This window comes from Salmo salar, chromosome 15 (genome assembly GCF_965601325.2).
Source record: "Salmo salar chromosome 15, fSalSal1, whole genome shotgun sequence".
Classification (NCBI taxonomy): domain Eukaryota; kingdom Metazoa; phylum Chordata; class Actinopteri; order Salmoniformes; family Salmonidae; genus Salmo; species Salmo salar.
Window position 1 is genome coordinate 53,588,954 of NC_138305.1, and position 20,918 is coordinate 53,609,871.

A 20,918-nucleotide genomic window follows, 5' to 3' on the forward strand; every position below is an offset into this window, starting at 1 on the left:
AATAATAATAATAATAATAGGCCTAGTAATAATCATCATCATTTATAGATAATATATATATATATATATATATAAAACGTATAGCCTAATGTTTATAAGTCATAGCCTATCAACGGACATTTGTCCCAGCTATGATGAATAAAAATGAATAGGCCTAACTCATAATTACGCATTTACCATTGGCCCATGAGTTTCTCATCTCGCAATAATGTAATTCTTCTCATCAATACAGCACACAATATCGTTACTGGTTGACATTGATAAATGATCCTCCAAGTAGCCCACAACATTTGTTTTCTCAGTCCAATTCACACCCCGCAATACAGACAGCATACTAGACAAACGAATATATCCTGGAAAAATACAGCAATATCAACAAGACTCATTATTAAACCATATACCAAAGAATTTATCTCAATCGACGTTTTGCTTAGGCTTCGTTACAAGACTCATCTTGAAATATTTGTTTACCCTTTTTCTCGGGGGACTGATATCATACGAAATTATTTGAAAATATATGACATTTTCCTCGAGGCTTCCACTTAATTTTTATTGCATAAGCCTATTGTGTCTTGATAAAAACGAATTAGTGTGGCTTTGGTATTCAGCGTATCTCCCTGTATTTCGAATACCGGTAGTCCTAGGTCATCCATCATTCCTGTCAGCCTCAATCGAGTAAGAAAACAGCGACAGCAATTTCGTCCCATATCGACCAAAACTGTAACTTGACCTCATGTGTGAATACGAATTGTTGTGTGTTAATACGAAAATCATTTTAATTTACAAAGATATGCGGTATTTCATAAATGTTTACCATAGATACAGAGCAGGAGGTAGCTAATGTGCAAATAACCACCGAACAGCAAACAAAAAAATGCATTCACTTCTTAAAATTATCCAAATGAATTAGATCACAATATCGTATTATATTTTGTACAAAATATTATTAACTCAAGGCATAGCTCTTCTTTTTCTTCCCAACGGGTTATTTATTTCCCAGATGAGAGGGAATATGTGCTGAAAAAAGATTCCTCCAAAAGATTTGAGGTCAAGTTTTAAAATGAGTTTTTATTTTGGTTTTTAGTGTAGAAACCCTTTCCTTCTTCCTGTGTGCTATAAAAACTATTTGAATGCGATCTAAATGGAAGTCAGTCCAGGATCCACCTTACCAGTATGGAGTCAGTTCATCAGCTCTTTCAGTCTTTTACTCTTATAAAAAGCGGGCTTGGTATTTTGCTGGGAGCTGGATGGAGCTGCAGACTCTGAGTCAATCTCTCTCTCTCTTCCACAGCACATAAAGGTGGGATCAGTGATAAACTCTCACTCTATAAACTAGTGATCACAAAGCACAAACATGGACAGATCAGTCAAATGAAAAAGCACAAGTCTATACACCACAACAGTTATTAGAAGTCTTAGTCTCCATCATCTTTTTAGATATTCCACAGTGGTTGTTTTCAAATGGTGTGCTCATAGGATGAAGTGTGTGTGTGTGTGTGTGTGTGTGTGTGTGTGTGTGTGTGTCTGTGTGTGTGTGTGTGTGTGTGTGTGTGTGTGTGTGTGTGTGTGTGTGTGTCTGTCTGCGGGTTGTGTGTCTGTACAATTGTGACAATATATCTTGAGCAAATACTTGAAAGTTCTTGTCCCAATGGTCCACCATTGTAGAAAAATAAATAAATAATAATTTAAAAAACCGAATTTGTCAAAATGTTGTTGAGGTCATTTTAGCTTCTGTTGTTCATTCAGAAGTATTTTTTGTTGTTGTTGTCTGTAAATGTTGTTGTTGTTGTTTATTCCTAGATCCTGGTCTTCCTCCAGCCATGAGGTTAGTTAGTAAAGGTCAATGTGGGCAGGGTCTTTACAGGTATGGGTTGTCCCAGGGTAGGTGTGGTCCTCTATGCTCCAGTGCGGTTGTGAGGTGGGCGTGGTCAGATGATGGGTACAGGTGTGACTTGGGCGGAGTCACGCTTTCATTGGACCACGCGGCAGGATGGAATTTTCCCTGAGCAAACCATGGAGGCCTGTCACACAAAGAAGAAGCCTGGGTCAGTCTCTTACAGAAAAACAAATATGGAACCTACGTAAATCTTATAAGTTAAAGACAAAGCCACACATGACAGAGACAAACATAGGCCTTACAACATATACATACATTGGGACAGTGCTGGTTCTTTGGTGTAATACTTAAGGGTTCCCTAATAGATAAGTGTTATGGGTCTGACTCCATCGTGCATAGGATAACCACATATTACTGCAAAACAACCCCACATGGATCCTTGGGTAAATTTACTGCCATCACAATCAGCATACGGTCTCACTACAGATTAAATTAGGTGAGGAGAACAGCCTCCTGTATTACGCCATTACAGTAACCGGTCAATGATCATTCAATGAGAAATGATTGGATGAAACAGTCCAAAAATTATATTGCCAACATTTATTCAGCTTGAGTGCATAAGATGTCTATGTGGGCTGTATTTAAAATTTAGGCGATGTGCCGTCGCTGCAATCACCATCATGCTCTTTGGACTTCATTAGCAAAATCTGTGGATTATCGGGAAGGGAAAGGGGCTGTGTTGGCGGATTTGGCACCCAGTGAAAAGTGAGGCAAACGCGGGGTTCCCTATTTACATATAAAGAGCTCAATTAATCAAGGTAAGTGTCATTATAGCGTGGCTCATTGAGCAGTGGAGTGTGGGTGTTAAATAAAATACGGTGAGCTCCAGTGCCTCCGGCAGGCGATACATCTTGATTTGTGAACTGTCAGCAGGGCTAGAGAGCTGATAGGGCTGGAGGGGGACAGAGGGAGTCCAGAACCCCACACTCTTAATCATATTGGGCCCCGAGAAGGAGATGAGAGGAGGATGGAGAGGGGAGAAAATGGAGAAAGAGAGAGAGAGAGAGAGAGAGAGAGATGGAGTGATGGAGAAGGATTGAGGAACGATTGAGGAAAGGGGTGAGAAGGAGAGGAGAGGAGGGAGAGAGCAAGATTTTTTTTTAAATAGATGGGGGTGTTGTGGAGGGATGGGGGACTATTGAGGTGAGGGGTGAGGAGGAGAGGAGTGGAGAGGAGGGAGTGGGAGAAAGATTGAGAAAGAGAGAGAGGGAGTGATGGAGAGGAATAGAGAAACGACAGAGGAAGGAGGCTTGTGGGTGACAAATGTAGCAGGGGAGAGAGATTAAGGCAGTGCTTACTTCACCATCTTCTTCAGGCTTGCCTCGGTTGGATAGGGTTTACATGTAGTGCCACTGTCCATCCATGCCCATATTCATTCCCATGCCACCCATAGGTCCTGCAGAATGAGTGACAGAGAGAGGAACCAATTACATGATGCAATATACACAGGTTCATATAAAACTCTGTAATATTTAACCCATGAATAGACAAACAGAACCAAAACTGATTCTAGGCTACATTGGTAGAAAGGAACAAATAACCAGTGGTGTAAAGTACTTAAGTAAAAATATTTTAAAGTAGTACTTAAATAGTTTTTTGGTGTATCTGTACTTTACTTTACTATTTATATTTTTGACAACTTTTACTTTTATTTCACTACATTCCAAAATAAAATAATGTACTTTTTACTCTATACATGTTCCCTGACACCCAAAAGTATGTTACATTTTCAATGCTTAGCAGGTCAGAAAAATGATAAGATTCACGCACTTATCAAGAGAATATCCCTGGTCATCCCTACTGCCTCTGATCTGTTGGACTGACTAAACACAAATGCTCTGTTTGTAAATTTTGTTTAAGTGTTGGAGTGTGCCCCTGGCTATCCGTAACTAAAAAAACATGAAAATGGTGCCATCTGGTTGGTTTAATATAGGGAATTTGAAATAATTTATACTTTTACTTTCAATACTTAAGTATATTTTAAGAATATTTTTGCAATTATATTTACTTTTGATACTTAAGCATATTTAAAACCAAATACTTTTAGACTTTTACTCAAGTAGTATTTTACTGGGTGACTTTCACTTTTACTTTAGTCATTTTCTATTAAGGTATCTTTACTTTTACTCAAGTATGACAATACAGTACTTTTTCCACCACTGCTTATGACATGGTGAGAATGAAGGTTGCTTACCGCCAGGTCGAATTCCCATGTGCTGCTGTCCGTCGAGTACAAAGCCTCCCATTGGTTGACCGTCAGGGCTGTATGCTGTCCCCTGGCCCACTGTGGATGTAAAATAAACCAGAAATGGCTCAGTATAGAGATATAATACTAGATTATAATTCTATTTCTAGGGTCTGTATGTTTAGAGGCCACAAAACAGAAGAGATACACCGTAACAATAAAAGTGGCATTAAAAAAAATCCTTATATACATAAAAAAATCATATAGTATAGTACAATTAAATATATGACAGAGCAACATTATCATCTCATCGTATTATTATCAATGAACAAATGTAAGTTGTGGTTAACCTGTTCTGTTAGACTGGTCAATCATAGGCTGCACTATTCTCCTCCTGGCGTTGATGAACCTGGGAGAGATAGGGAAGATAGAATGGAGAGAAAATTCCAATCACTGTCCGGACAAACATGGAATATACAGTTCATGAAGCTTCTCCTTGCTTTAGATCTCCTTTGCATTTATCTCCCTGGTCTACTTAAGATAATATTACACAATCAAAGCATTATAAATCAAACAGAATGTGACAATTTCCTACCCCAGGTTTACTAGAGTTCTAATCTCTCATGATCTAGGGTGTTAGGAGAAAGCCACATACAGTATTTTACCAAGTCTATTGATTTGGGTTTAGCCCCTTTAGCCTTGGGCTGTGATAAGGCTAAACGTTTTGCCAATTTTGGGCAGAGACGTACCACTACCCAAAAGAACGGACCGCTAGGTAAACTAAGCATTTGCCTGCTTTGATATGTGTATTGAAGTAGATCCATGAGAAAAATCCATAGACTTCTTAACTCCTTGGGATTAGAGGTACACGTCTATGTAATTAGGTCTGTTGAGAATCTGATACACTTAAAAAAGACCCTACCATGGGATTCTGGGACGGGGGGGGGGACGGGGGATTAATCGCGAGAAGCCAATGTCATCTCAATTAATCCAAAACTGACCCTGTGTAAGCCCCAAGTAAAATGACGCCTTTTAGATGACACGCCAGAAATCTATCCTCTAAACCAAATCCCAAATCCCCCTGTATCTCTTTCCCAAAATATGCTAAGCCATCTACAAAGGGGCAAGGGTGCTGGGCCTTAAATATACTTTAATCCATCATGTTATACATGTAAAATGAGTCTGGGGGATTGTGTGGGGAGGAGGGACACACACACACACCTCCCCTTTAAAGTTTCAGTGTGTCCCCCAGACAGTGAAGATAGATAGAGCATGTAAAACAGTTCAATTTCCAAAGAGCTGAGCTTAGAATGTCTCTGCTTCTCCTAACACATGGCTGTAGCGTAGATGTGAATGGGAGCATATTCACCAGTGCTGGGAGGAGGCAAGAAGGAAAGACAAAAAGGAAGAAGAAAGGACAGACATAAAGAAGGAAAGGAAGAAAGAAGGAGAGAAGGAAGCGCAGGGGTTAGGGTTAGAGTGGGGACATGGGGGTTAGCTACTCACCAGTTGTTCACTTGCAGGATGGTGAGGCCTGTGTCCTGTGCTAGCTGCTTCTTCTGTTCCTCTGAAGGATAGGGGTGCTGTGGTACACAGAGGACAGAAAGAGAAGAGTCTGTGCTTCAGTCTAAAAAAAGAACACCCAGCTTGCATTCATTTAGAATGATCACGTCTAGAATGAAACACCCTGAAACACCCTTTAAAGAGAAAGTCGCTCAGGAAATGTAATCAAGCCCTGTGACCGACTCCCATCCACAGTGATCCTTGGCACATAACTCCCATCCACAGTGATCCTTGGCACATAACTCCCATCCACAGTGATCCTTGGCCCACACACACACACACACACACACACACACACACACACACACACACACACACACACACACACACACACACACACACACACACACACACACACACACACACACACACACACACACACACACACACACACACACAGAAGTCTATCTCTCTAGTTAGCATAAGCACAAGTGAACAACCAAGACTGACCACTGCTTGGCCGCCGCCCCTAACACTTTGGGCTCAAAGCGTGTGGCATTGTTTGACATTATTTGACATTATTTGACAAATGATCAGATGCGATACAAAGGGACACAATTGCCACCTTTGTTAGGGCCTGAATAGGGGCCCCGGCCCCTGTCTCCCTGTCCCTGCCTCTCCGCTGGCGGTATGACAGAGGGAGGAGGGTGGCAGATGGCAGACAGAGGTGACCCATGTACAGGGTGCAGGGTCGGAGGCGCGTCCCCTTTTTGGTGCTGTCAGGGCCGCAGCCACCTCCTGTGGTCATCGGGTGAAGGATGAGCTTCCAAGCACTTCATTTTTAAACAGGGCTTTCAGGCACACACACGTATACACACACTCAGTCACACAAGCGTGCACACACATGCAAGCATATAGCACACACACACACACACACACACACACACACACACACACACACACACACACACACACACACACACACACACACACACACACACACACACACACACACACACACACACACACACACACACACACACACACACACACACACACACACACCGACATGGTGGTGACAAAGGCCACTGTTACCACAAGTGATCGTCATGGTCACCTCCCAGCTTGGTGGCTGACAGTCTAGTGACGGATGGCTCAGTGCTCCTCCCTCAACCCAGCAGAACCCCTCTGTCTAAAAAAACTAAAAAACACTTTGCTAATGTCCCACAGACTGTTGTCACGTTGGGGCCTCTCTCCAATGTACAACCAAATTTACTCAGGTCACTCTGGGGCAACCTGTCATTGAGCTGTGGACTTAATCCTTTTATCTCCTAGCAGAGGAAAGGGTCTGATGGTTGAACAAGAGGACCCTTTTGCAGCTGCATTTCAAAACGCAATGTATGTTTGTCATAACTAATTATATACATAGTCTAGAACAGAGCTTCACAAAGATCTGTCTCAATCAGCATGCAGATGGAGGTCTTCAAACAGCATGGCTCGCATGGAAACCAACAGTTACTGTATGACCATGCTAATGGGCCAATAAGGAATCCTAGAAGTAATGTAAACCTTACACAGCTGCTTTCTCTATAGCTTTGTAGAGGAGGATCCTTAGAGTTCTTCCTCAGAATAGGGACCACAAAAGCTGGAGGCTAAGACCATCCAGAGAAGCCCCCCCTCTGTCCCTTCTCCGGTGCCAGCCTCAACGGTAAAGTCGGGACAAAACATAATCCGGCTCCTTTCACAATTCACACCCTCCGCGGCCCGATGAATGCTTGATCGCCTGGGTGTTGCAACTGGACCATTCAGAGGACATTGAGGGGCCCTCGCACAGTGTTCACGAGGCACATCCTGCCACGACAAACACTTGTGCTTAACTAATTAGGCTGAAAAGGGGGAACAGAGAGGGGATAATGAAATTAGCCCCTCTTTGCAGCTTCTTTTTTAACTGGGGAATCTAAAGGTGGGTTTTTAGAGGAAAGGATTGCTGCCTGTACAGGAGCTGTGTGGCCGCTTTTCACCCGGCAACCAAATAAGAGGCTATGAAAACATCTAAGAGCGGGAAGAGGAGAAAAGTAGAAAAACTGAGGAGTAAGAGGCAGTGGCGGCATCTTTTGGGCCCGTAGATAAAAGGTGAAACTCTCCTCATTGAGGATTGGTTGGAAGTCGTTGGAATGTGAGCTAGTCCTTTCACTTTGGGAAAGTAGCCTATTCTGTTTTTGTAAAACACAGTTCAGACGCTGAGTAAAGTGGCATCATTCCGAACAAGTGTGGTATGATGGAGAGGCCACGTTTAGACAACATGCGCTACTTGTCTTTTACACAGCTCTCTGTGCCTTTGTCTCAACGACTGTTCTCACTAAGAAAACATCCGAGAGAAAACTGCTCGGTGAAGGACTACAAAGCCACAGGCCGACGCCCTTGTGCTGTTGCGCGTTGAGTGTTGGATGCAAGACCTTCAGTTCTCAACCGTTATTACTATTGCCCCTAGGGATACTTGGCCTACTCTCAGGGGGTACTAGACAAGAGCCATAAGATATGTGCAAAAGATAGGCTTCATGGTTAAATTGATAATAGTCATGACCAGTTGCACCTGACGGTGGGATTGGTGTACAATAACCAAAAAAAGGTTGAGAACCACTGCATGAAGGGAGAATGTCTGGAGCCGGTGCTAGGCTCGGCCTGCCGTCTTACCGTGAGGTGCTGGAAGAGCCACGCTCGCATGATATTGGTGGCCACTTTGGGGAAGATGCCTCTCTTCTTCTGCCTCTTCTTGTCCTGGTCGTCCTCGTCCCCTGTGCCCGGTGACGCAAGGCTGTTGTCGAGGCCGTCTCCTGCGATAAGAGGAAGAAGTAGAAGAAGAGAGGTGGCGGGATACGTTAGGAGAAAGGAGGCTTTCATTTCGGCACGTCACCTCCATTCGCCACGAACACACATTAAAAGTGCAGCAGAGGTCTAGGGCATGGCAACAGCATAGCAACACAATATTCCACATATCGTTCACATTTGCATCTCCTCATCCACACTCTGCTACAGTGTCTGGATGTTGAAGAGAGGTTCATACAGTATACTGTACTGAGAGACCTCAATAAAAAAGCCAAGCTATTAACTCAATCTGAGCTACAAGTTTGATGTGAAGTAATGATTGTGGGATCCGGGCTGTTCACTTGACATGAATAATGACTGTTAGTGCCGTGGCCGGACACAATGCGCAGGCAGTAGCGTATTTATTTATATACGCCGCCGTTTGATATAGACTAATGATTTGGTTATAAAAAAAGAAAAAGACGAACAATAACAAAAACAACAGTTGTAACCTCATGGTTAAAGCTATGAGAGGACAATAACATATCAACCATTTGGCTAGGGATGTGTTGGTGGATGGATGGGGGGGCTGTGGTCATTTCCCCTCAAGCCCCCCCCATGTGTTCAGTGACCCACACCCCACCCCTTCCACGCCCCCCTCCAGTCTGTCTGTGTCGGATTGTCGGACACACACACGCACACACGCACGCACGCGCACACGCACACACGCACGCACGCACACCACCTCTCTCCACCTGGCATTATTAGCAGGGCATCTTCGTTCGATTTCTGCGGGAACCTTCACACGGATCAAGGCTTCCTTTTAAACTGAGATTTCCGCGGCTTCCGCCCCTGCCCTTCCTCGCCATCACAGCCCTCTCTGTGCACTCTCTCCATGTCTCTCCTTCTCCCTCTCCGCCATTAATTGTGCATCAGCAGAGATGATTTACTTTTAACAGTAGTGGTTATTTTTCTTGCCCTCGGGGCAGAGATGCCTTGAAAGCCTGCCTGGAGGGCATGTGAATAATGTATCTGAGAGACCCCTCCCCCAGGGCGGGACAGGAACCCTACTTTTCTTAAGATTCGCCCTGGCATGTCTTTTTGTTTTTGGGGATGCATCAATCAAAGGGGCTTCTATATATGCGCCCATATTCATGCATAAATATTTAAGCTAATGAATATTGACATTAAAAAGGATGAGTTGGACTGAGTGGGGTGGGACGGGGGTGAGCGGAGGGAGAGGAGGGGGGTGGGGGGGTGGGAGTTTTGACGGATGGTGTAATCCGTGGACCGGACAGGGCATAGGTGATGCTTCACTTTGTTCTCCATACCCCACCTTCTCTATCTGTAGACGTTATAACAAGTTGTTATAACAGTTTTATTCTCTAAGGAAATGATGAGGTTTGTTGTGGGTGCAGAGTACTTGAAGGATGGTGTTGAAGAGATCTGTCATTTCAGAGAGGACAGTTAGTATACCGTCTCACAGGCTGAGAGAGACACCACTCAAGACATGCCTTGAGTGGTAAAATAATCAATACAAACTATGCCAAAAAATCATTAAACGCTGGGCTTAGCGGGAAATCAAAATGACCAAAACCAATATTGGTCATTTTAAGTCATTTGAAAAAAAAGAGAAAAAAAAGAAAGAAAGACAGGACAGAACTCACTAGCACGGCCTAATTATATCTAACTCACTAGCACGGCCTAATTATATCTAACTCACTAGCACGGCCTAATTATATCTAACTCACTAGCACGGCCTAATTATATCTAACTCACTAGCACGGCCTAATTATATCTAACTCACTAGCACGGCCTAATTATATCTAACTCACTAGCACGGCCTAATTATATCTAACTCACTAGCACGGCCTAATTATATCTAACTCACTAGCACGGCCTAATTATATCTAACTCACTAGCACGGCCTAATTATATCTAACTCACTAGCACGGCCTAATTATATCTAACTCACTAGCACGGCCTAATTATATCTAACTCACTAGCACGGCCTAATTATATCTAACTCACTAGCACGGCCTAATTATATCTAAGGAACGTAAACCCCCCCTGCCCCCCTCCTCCTCTCCCCCATCCCTTTCTTTTTTCCTGCTCCAGAGAGGGAAGGCCTCAGGGCAGATCCTCCGCTACGCTAATCGCTTCTGACTGTTCCCTGGCAACTCAGCCAATCTAACCAGTGTGATGGTGCACTACTCACAAAGTTGTACCCATGGAACTCTCCTCCCGTGACCTAGCCCCCTTCGCCTGCCTGCTTGCCCAGCTCCCTCCCTGCCTGCCCCAGTGTCTACACGCGTAACATAGAGGGGGGGGCCTGCTGCCGCAAGGCAAGCTGGAGTATCGCCCCGGGTGCTTTAGGAAAAACAGTACCCTAAGATATGAAGAAGAGAGGCATCCTTGTCTGGCATCCGCTTCCACCCCCCCCCCCCCCCCCGCCCCCCACACTTCCCTGCATCTCTCTCTTTTTATCTCTCTTCCTCTCTCTCTCTCCTTCTCTCTCATCAACAACAGCAGAGACCAGTTTTCCTACAGTCAGGTGTAAACTGGGACAACTAGAGGCAAGAGAATCCACATGATGACATGTCCATATAAGACAAAGTGCAGGGTGGGCTACTAGCTAGCAGAACTGATTGCTGTATCCCGGTCCTGCATCGGTGATGCGAGCCCAGTGTAGCTTGCTTAATGAGCTCACCGGGACCTGATCCATCACCAGTGACACTTCTCAGCCCTCCTGTTATTACCCATGATGCACGCTGCTAAATGGGAGCTGCTGTCTGGCAGCTTGCCAAAACACAGTGAATCCATAGTGTGAAGATGTTGATAATTGCTGAATCTTCTCCCCAGATCATGAATATTTCTAGAATTGTGCCTTCCGTAGGTCTATATCCTATTGATGGTGAGTGGTGATTGATAAGGGTTAGATGGAGATGAACACTTATAGTTCTCCTGTCTCACTCCCTTGTTATTTGTGAGAACATTTTGTGACAGGTTCTATAGGGACATTAGCCTGCAGTGTCATTGCTGTTCTGGATTCCATCTTTGGTGGAATCCGGAGGAGACTAAAAGATGCACTGGCTACATCCTGTTTCTTCCCTCTCTGCATTCCCCTCTTGTACAGGAGCGTTGCGGCAGCCAGCTCCCCTTGGGTTCCTTTCCTTTTATTTTTGCCTTTGTCATGGACATTCAAAACCCCTCCCCAAAAAAACATTCCTAGGATATCTCAGCCTTTTTAACTCTGCCCCTGTGACCCATCTGAGAGAGTCACCCTGGGGGAGGTGTTATCAAAGAGAAATCCCTCTGCATATCACACAGCTTACAAGGAAACAACCAAAGACTGTATCGGCCATGGGGTTAGCGGTTAGCCACATGGCTAACATAGCCACACAGCCATAACCATACCACCACCAACTAACCACATATCAAATACCCGTGGTTGATACTACACGACAACCACACGGCAACCATCCATGAGGCTCCCCGATTAGTTAAGATTGTAGGTTAACCCTTTAAAGGCTTTTATCATTGGCCCAGAAAACCATGACTAATGTCTATTAGGACAATAGGAGCTCCCTCATAGTAGCAGGTGCTTTGAAGGGCATCGGTAATCTCCTACCCAGGTCTGCACTACTGACGTAAGGGCCCCACTTTGGCCCCCAGTTCCCTTCCTATGTTAAAAGTGTTTGCTTTCCTCATCCCCTTGAATGAGAAAAGGGGATGAAAACAAGGGATGGAAACGAGGGATGAAAAAAGGGCAAAGGGGCCCTAGGAGGAGCACGAGGAGCAGCAGGTAGGCACGGCAGCATCAGATCCTGCTACCAGGGGCTTTTTCTCCTCTTTGTTCCTCCATACATAAAGTGGCTCTGTCCTTCCCAGCTCCACGGCAGGGGTTATTGTGCTTCCCCCGTCCTCTATGCATTCTCTACCCAGGTCAAAAGGGCAGGGAGGCATGGACCTTGGGTGTTCCCCCGCTGTTGTTTAAAAAAAACCCTCTCGAGGAACCAAGGAAAAAGCCATTCACACCCATCCTCTTCCCCTCTATTTGCTGACATACAAGTCAGATACACAGTGTTACTGTGTTAAAGCATCCAGTTACATTACAAATAATGCAGGCATGGTTGTTAAGTGTCATTTGTTTGACATGTTTTCAGATCGTTAGGATAAGTGAAGAAACTGTGGTAAAAATCAGAGGAGGAAGAGACTTAATCTGTGTTTCTGACTGTCCTTTCATCCCCTGAATTGCTCTTGTCTTGCAAAGCATCCTCCCATTGTTTAGCTCAATGCCCTGGCTATTGATGCCTGATGGGCAGAGGGTGGTAAGTTGCTTTAAAGTCTATTCTATTTTTACTGTGGCCATAGGAGAGAAAAAGAAAAACAAGTCATAAAACCCTTATAGCCTCCACTGAGCAAATCACTTGCCAAATTAACAGCCGGCACACGGACAGCAACCCAAGTAGGCTACACTACAGCAATGCTTGGCAGTATCATGCAAAAACCAGTAATTGGCAGTAATGACACTCATCAGACAAGCCATCATATAACAGAGAGCCGATTAAACTATAGAACTATTTCCATAAGTGATACACCACAAAGTCACTATCAAAACTCAATCAAATAGCTGTTGATTCAACAACATCTTATCAACTTTATCCGAATGATAAGGATAGAGCAACAACAGCCGCTTATCATTAGGATCTCTGGAAAGACTAAGTTTACCCTATAGCCTACAAAGAAAAGACCATTGCCTTTGTATGGGGTCAGCACTGAGGTCAACCTTTGATATGGAGTTGAGTCTAAAGAGAAGCTGTGGGTCTCTTACCGAGTTCACTGCTGTTGTCCCCACTCTGGGAGACGTGGCCCCCGCTGGAGGGCCCCGGGGTGCCCACAGAAGGCGTGGAGTGGGCGTCTTCCAGGTCTCTCCAGGACGCCGGGTTCTGGGGTCCACAGAGGTTCATCGGGTCATAAACATATCCCACATCCCGGCCACACACCAGGAGAGAGGGGAGAGAGGGGAGAGAGAGAGAGATCACATTAGAGAGCAGTGGAACAGTATGCCATTACTCAATATCAATGTAACTCCCAGACACACACGCACGCACCGCTTCTCTCTCCTCATTATTAGCCGATATACCACAGCACACAATATGGAACAATATGACCCTGACCTCAATAAGAAAATAGAACAAGTTCCAAACAATCGATAATCCCAAACTCTAAGTTACCATTTTCCCTGAAACTGAGATGGCCCCCCAAAAAAGAACAAACAGAAACAAATAGAGCTTATATTCAGCTAAACCTGCGAATACTGTAGAGCAAAACCGATCAGCAAAAGAGCTCCAGCAACACTCCTCCCTATCCTGATTCAGAAGCCCAGTATCTGTCCGAACCCCTATTTATTGGGCCATATAAGGGCAGGGACCATGGTACTTAGACAGACTTAAGCTGAGGGCCAAACAGCAGAGCAACCTCTTCAGCCTCCTGGCGTCAGCTGTTTGCCGGATGGTGCTCAGATGAAGAGCTCAGCCAACGACAAGAATAATCACGGCAACAATGGCAGCGCAGTGTGAATGATGCCTCTCGACGAGCTCGACGAGCAGGCCCCCTTTTCCATCCCAACACACAGTAATTAGAATGCTGTTTGTGTGGCGGCCCCATTCAAAGTGCCATGTGTTTTCACGTTTATCAAGCAAACGAAGGGGGTTCTTTACTCACACACACTCCAGCTGTTAAGATTACATTAATTACTGATACGGTGTGGTCTATCGTTCTTTAAAATGCATCATAAAAACTGAGACCCATAAAGGCAGAGAAGTTGACGAGATAAATAAGACATTATGATATCTGGATTGATTTCTCAACTCACATGATCTTCAAATCATAGTAAAAATGGCAGTATCAACTGGCTGGTTAACCTGATTCAAATAGCAATTTTTCAAGCCAGTCGTACCTTAACTCAAATGAGTCTTATCACTCTGTAATTGAGCGATATAAACATGGATATAAAAAGGTTCTGTCTCTTGGCTATAGGCTGGGTTGTGCACTCAAATAGGGAGATGAGCTCAAATTTGCATAAGAGCAGGGGATGGCAAAAGAGAGGCAGAATTTGATGTCACTTAGAGAGGCATACTCAGACCAATATACTTTCTTGCCCTCACTGTGAGGATTAGCCTTCACTATAGAAATAGAATGAGTAGAGGAAACATAGTTCTAATCTCCACAAGATTTTTTTTATTAACTTCTCACACGTACACTAGTTGTCTTTAGTCTCACAAGTCAGACAAATGTTACTGAAATCATGCAAATGGGCAAGACTGGAAACGGAGGCTAAAGTTGCCTTCGCCAACATATAGCTGACATAAACAAACAGCTGGTGTTTCTTCTCAAACTTTAACTAGGCCCAACATACGGAGCGGTTGGCGTTCACATACACCATTCTGTGTGTGTACGGCATGTGCCCTCACACCCAGAGAACTACAGCTCATACATAATGCAGTGGGGGAAGTGGTCCTGTATGGCTCAGGTGGTAGAGCATAGCGCTTGCGACACCAGGATTGTAGGTTTGATTCCCGGGGCCTACCATACATCAAATGTATGCACACACGACTGCAAGTCCTTTTGGAATAAAAGCGTCTGCTAAACGGCATATATCATATTACGAAGGTGAACTGGATCCCAGGATGAGCAGCAGGAAAATGTCCTGTCTTGTCAGACGAATGAACAATGTTTGTTTGTGTCTACAACCGCCGAATCAACAAAGTGCAACATCATCCAAAAATGGAAGTGGACGTTGGATACCATTTTTTTTTTTACTTACTTTCGAAAAATCGACTATACATGACAGTAATCTAATATGAGGAATCTCCCCAACACTAAGTTCCTGCCATTGCTCCAATACTAAGGTTAAGGAACCATGTCACCTGAGATGACGTGTGTGACAGGGGGAGTGGGTATTGGGAAGAGGAAGAGCCAGAGTAGGGGCACCCTATGGGCACATGGATTGACAAAGACCCCCCTCTTTACTGACAATAATAATCTGATTGGATTAGCATTCAAGTGTAAAATCAAACACTAGAAGGGGAAGGAGAGGAGAAAGACCAAACAGGACACATCCAGCTGTACTAATCCATTACCTCAAAGTAAAAACATCAAAAACGCAATTTAGGAAAGAATAGAAAATGATAGAAAATTGACTTAGGAGATTTCTAATAAGCACATTCTCATCTAATATACAACATATGCCATTGGCAGACGAAAGCGGCTTACAGTCATGCGTGCATCCCTCTCCGATAAACAGATAAAAGTAGATGATTTATACAATAGAGCAGAAGAAGGTTAAGAACGAAATAAATCATTCCCTCTCTTATTCCTCCTCTTTTTGAGAAGACATGAAAGCTCTATGAAACTTCCCTACACACCACCAGGACAAAATATAATGGGAACACACACACATGAATAAAGGGACTGACTGTCACAGTTTTGCACACACTAGTGTGCATTAGATAACGTTTTGTTGACAGGTTATTAATACAAAAAAATCGTTTAATACCAGTAAATTACATTTGACCGTTTATTTTAAAAGCTGTTGATTACATTTGTTATTTATTAAACTTACTCATAATTACGCACATTTCTTGAAATTATATTTTTGTACATCACAAACACCATGTTATTGGGACCCCTTGTCAAAATTAGCAGCAATATGTAGGCTAATTTCAAAGCCGAGCCACTCACGTGATCTGCTAGATTTGTGGAGGATCCTGTCAGGTCATCGAAGTCGGATTTGCAGCCATCTCGGTCGTCTATGACCAAGTCGATGGGCATTTTGCCTTTCAAACAACTGATGTACCGATGGCAGAAGTTGTCGCAGAGCTCGTGCACCTATTCAATGAAAATTCGTGTTAGCGGCACTCAACACAGGACATCCGTGCAGCAGCCAGGTGAACTATATGCCTAGTGTGTTCGAGTAAAATATGCAGTTATGAGTACAACTGTGCGATTATCAGTGATTGCAGGACGTTTTGACAAAATATAGACTAACACAAACAAGCACCGAGTAAAGCATTAAATATAGGTCTACAATACAACAACATAATTTACCTTCTCTAATTCCAAAAGATGAAATCGTAATACTTGTATAGCTTGGATCATCTGGAAAAGGAAAATATACGAGTTAGGCTGGCATGTTGACCTCAAATGGATAGTAACTAACCTATCGTCGCTGTCTGATGAAAAGCTCATCAACAGAAACTTTTCAACAACAACAAAAGAATAAAACGCCCATATTTTCCTATTAACGAGCATATTATAAAACTTATGAAGCTATTCTGAGTATATTTTCTTGGTCCTAGAGTCATGAAATGTTCAGAGTACACCGAGGGGAGTTACTGCTTTCAATTAATGTAAAAAAATATGAAAATTGGCGAAAACGGAGATTAGATTTTCATTAGACAGCGACGCTATGTAATAACCCCATAAATGCATGAACGCACACTGCAGGCATATACAGTAAAGAAAGTGACATGTAACAGTATTCTACATGACTTAAAACAATGTATTTTCTTATTCAAATGGATTCAATAGCACAGAAAGGGTTCCTAGAGTCCCTGCTTTGGGGATGCCCAAGGCAAGGACCTCCGCGGCTTCCCACTGCAGAGGAACAGAATATGTCTTTGGATAGATGACTCGTCTGCGTTTCCTGTTGCTCCTTCAAATGAACGTTCTGAATATTCGTGTTGTGTTCAAATAAAGTGAACTCAAACATTGCCCATATCACACTATTTGTCCAGCTGCGCAATTGATGCGTAAACAGTGGATATGCAGGTTAACTTGCTTACCAAGTTGTCCAACTCTGGATTCGATGAAAATAACGGTTTCTCTGCACGTATCTATAAAAAAATATATAATATGAGTCTACTGCATACAGCAATCAATCAGTCCATCAATCGGTCAATTAATCAGTCAATCAATCCATCCATCCACCTATCAATCAAACATTAAATAAATTAAGGAAAACATGTTTAACATTTACAGTAGCCTTCACAACAATAATATCTGTATCCCTATTTTTTGCTGACAAAACGTGGCTTAAACCACAAGTAGCCTACCTGTTTTGCAAAGACAGCGATGTCTTCGTTGAAGGAGTCTGAGGAGCAGACATCGCCGCCCGCTACTCCAGGCTCCCTCGGTGTGCAGGTCGCCAACTCACACTTCTCAAACACTAGTGCTAGCAGAGGGAATAACGGGTGACTGCAACATGATGGAAACAAAACGTGAATATGCGTTCCCACTTTCCAGGAATATTAGTTAAAAAGTGGACTGCATTGCACTTGATCTGTGTTTTATATTTCTGGATGGACTACAGTAGGTGACAGAAGGGAAGTGTCTCCACTCAGAGTAAAGGCCGAATCTCGAGATGCAATATGCTCGTAAAATAGGCCTAGATTTTTTGGGGGGCGCAAAATGAATAAAATTCGATTTACTCAATCATGTCAAGTTAGGATTTGGGTCTAACTTCTGACTAAATGCTTTTAAATACTTCACTTGTAACTGTAATTTGTAGGCTATAACAAAAATAAGAAAACCCAGTGTAAACCATGGGGAAATTCTGATGCGCACCCATAGATTTGATCTTTGTCTCTTTTTAGTCCGTCGTTGACAGCGCTGCCCATGCTGCTGGGCATGATGTTGTGGGGTGCGTGGGCTCCATAGTGCTGGGTTGGATGTGGAGGCGGACCGTGGTTCAGGTGGTGGACTTGCGGAAGCGGCCGGGGAGCATGCGGGTCTCCATACATAGACGCCGGGAGTCCAACTCCGTCCATCCCACCACCATAGTGGGCCAGCTCATCGTACTGGATGGAGAAATACAGTGAAGTGTGAGAAACTCGAGGACTGTCTGGTGGCATGCTTCTATCACGGATATAAGAGAGGCTACAGACATCCGCTCCAAACACAAGCCTTTATGCATGAGGATGACAGTGAACATGAATCTAATCAAATTGCCCATGCATGGAAAACAGAACAATGCATCGAACACAGGGTCCAGACTTCTTATGGGTATTCCAAAAGGAAAATGCATTCAGTTTGATCAACTCAGAAATGACACATTGCAAGTGCACTAAGACCTACCCTTTGCGCCATCGACATGCGCTTGTCTTGGAGATTACAGAGAGGTTAGAAACAGCTACTGTCTCAGTCCGCAGAGAAGGTGGTGTATGAAGTTGATGCCTTTTACGTCCAATTGAATATTGTAATCCGCAGTGGCAATAAAAAGGAAACCCGCAGCAAGGTGAAGAATTATTATTTTTCAATAATAATTAATGCTATAGTCTAAATGGCGAAATCACCATGACGGATAATACTAACTAAGAACCTTCGGTTAAAAGTTGTTCTAATAAGCGCATCGACAACCCTCGTGTGTCGGTCCTGCTGTCAATCACCGAGAATGCTTGTCAAGGTAATCTATAGCCTATACAGTTGATAGAGATGATTAGTTCCAGAAGGCCGTATATTGCTTCCAACGCACCGTTTTCCTTTTTGAATGAAATGTAGCCTAAGAAGAAAGAACTTCCCAGGATAAACAGGCTATATCGATGCGTCGGTCCTCGTGGCCATTGCCTCCTGCTCTGAAATGTGAAGGTGTCAGCGAATGTTCGCAGGTTGGCTGTGAGCGCGCTTATAGGATAGACTGGCTCCACTGATCAGCGGTAGAAGGTGATGACGGAACCTGGAAAGAGGGAGGGTTTAACCAGTCCCATACTGCTAAATAAAGGGGGGCTGGAGTGAAGCCCATGACACGCCAACGAATGTTGTTTGCATTGGATAAGGCAGAGGGTGACGCAAAATAACTGTCACATCTTGTCACCAAGGCGGTGAGGATATCCATTGCAATTAGCGCTGGAAAGGAATTTGGTAGATGACAATTCAACACTTTAACTATTCCCCTTGAACGTAACCGTCAAGAAAACTGTACTTATTTGTTTTAATGATCTAACTTTTCCAAATGTCTGATTATTTTTTAGAGCAGTCTTGAGAAAATATAATTATATTCCACTTTCTGTACTAATGATCAAGGTATAGGCTTACATTATAGCATGCATAGTATAGGCTATGGATAGGATATAAAACAGGAGTTGAATTTCGGCGCAAATAGCCTCACTCAGCCTTGACATTGGTCACTCAGTCATATTTTGATATACACTCTTAGAAAAAAAGGTTCTGGATAGAACCAAAACGGGTTCTAATGCTTGCTTCATATATGGCACCCCTAAAGGTTATATTTATAACCCTTTTGTAGGGTTCCATGTAGAACCTTTGGGTTCCATATAAGGTTATATGTGGAACCAAAATCGGTTCTTTATAGAACGAGGTGCCATGTATGAAGCAAGCATAGAACCTTTTTTGGTTCTATCTAGAACCTTTTTTTCTATGAGTGTGGCATATATATAGCTTGAATCTGATATATTTTGGGCACATATTTTGCTCTTTATGGCAGATATGGGTAACTTGAAGTAAGCCTTCCGGTCCAGCGCCAGTATTGGATAACAATGCAGTCGTAAACCGAGTTTAGGCTACAGACTCTATACATGTATATTGTGGTCAGCGTATGAAGAGATTGTGTTTCACATTGTTAGAATGCTGTAGGCGTGTTGGCTCGAAATCTCTCTGCCTTTCGACTTTCCATTCCTCCTTTTTTTTCTCGACCAAGTCATGCCTACTGGACCAACATGTGTATAAAGGAATGTTTGGACAGATAAAGATAGATAGCCTTATTACTTTGTGGTGACAAATACTGCATGTGAAATACATTATGAAACATGCAGATTTGGTGGTAAGGTGTAGTTAGTCAAAGTTTAAGTTATTTGTACATGAACACATATTTCGTTGCATTGGCAGTTATGAAATGCATTTACACATCATATAAACTTTTATTCACATAACATGAAGCCAGTATTATAATATGGCTAATAATAGGCATATCTTATGATTACATTTTGAAGAACAGGAACATTTACGATAATACATGTTAAAATTGGAAATTAGTTTCTAATATTTATAAAATGTTCATTTTGTGTTACAAAATAATTTACTTGAGAAAAAAAGAATCCTAAACAGTATACAGTGCCTTTGGAAAGTATTCAGACCTCTTGACTTTTTCACATTTTGTTACATTACAGCCTTATTCCAAAATTGACTAAATTGTTTTCATCAATCTACACAGAATACCCTATAATTACAAAGCAAAAATAGTTGTATAATTTTTTTGCAAATGTATTACAAATAAAAAAAACGGAAATATCAGAATCTGAAATGCACTGTCACGTTTACGTAAGTATGCTTAGGGTCATTGTCCTGTTGGAAGGTGAATCTTCACCCCAGTCTGAAGTCCTGAGTGCTCTGGAGCAGGTTTTCATCAAGGATCTCTCTGTACTTTGCTCCGTTCATCTTTGCCTCGACCCTGACTAGTCTCCCAGTCCCTGCTGCTGAAAAACATCCCCACAGCATGATGCTGCCACC

General features: G+C 43.1%; 1 protein-coding gene across 1 annotated transcript; it reads right to left on the reverse strand.

Moving 5' to 3' along the window:
- Window positions 1–1,048: 1,048 nt before the first annotated feature.
- LOC106571644 (homeobox protein Meis2) lies at window positions 1,049–19,123 on the reverse strand. The gene is made up of 13 exons (XM_014144951.3): window positions 18,531–19,123; window positions 18,021–18,253; window positions 17,510–17,651; window positions 17,240–17,290; window positions 16,503–16,553; window positions 16,137–16,283; window positions 13,225–13,339; window positions 8,280–8,419; window positions 5,589–5,665; window positions 4,433–4,491; window positions 4,092–4,181; window positions 3,196–3,293; window positions 1,049–2,021 (listed from the first exon to the last, which is right to left on the reverse strand). Exons 1-12 carry the CDS (start codon window positions 18,546–18,548, stop codon window positions 3,235–3,237), a joined length of 1,182 nt encoding a protein of 393 aa, XP_014000426.1. The 5' UTR covers window positions 18,549–19,123; the 3' UTR covers window positions 1,049–2,021; window positions 3,196–3,234.
- Window positions 19,124–20,918: the final 1,795 nt, after the last annotated feature.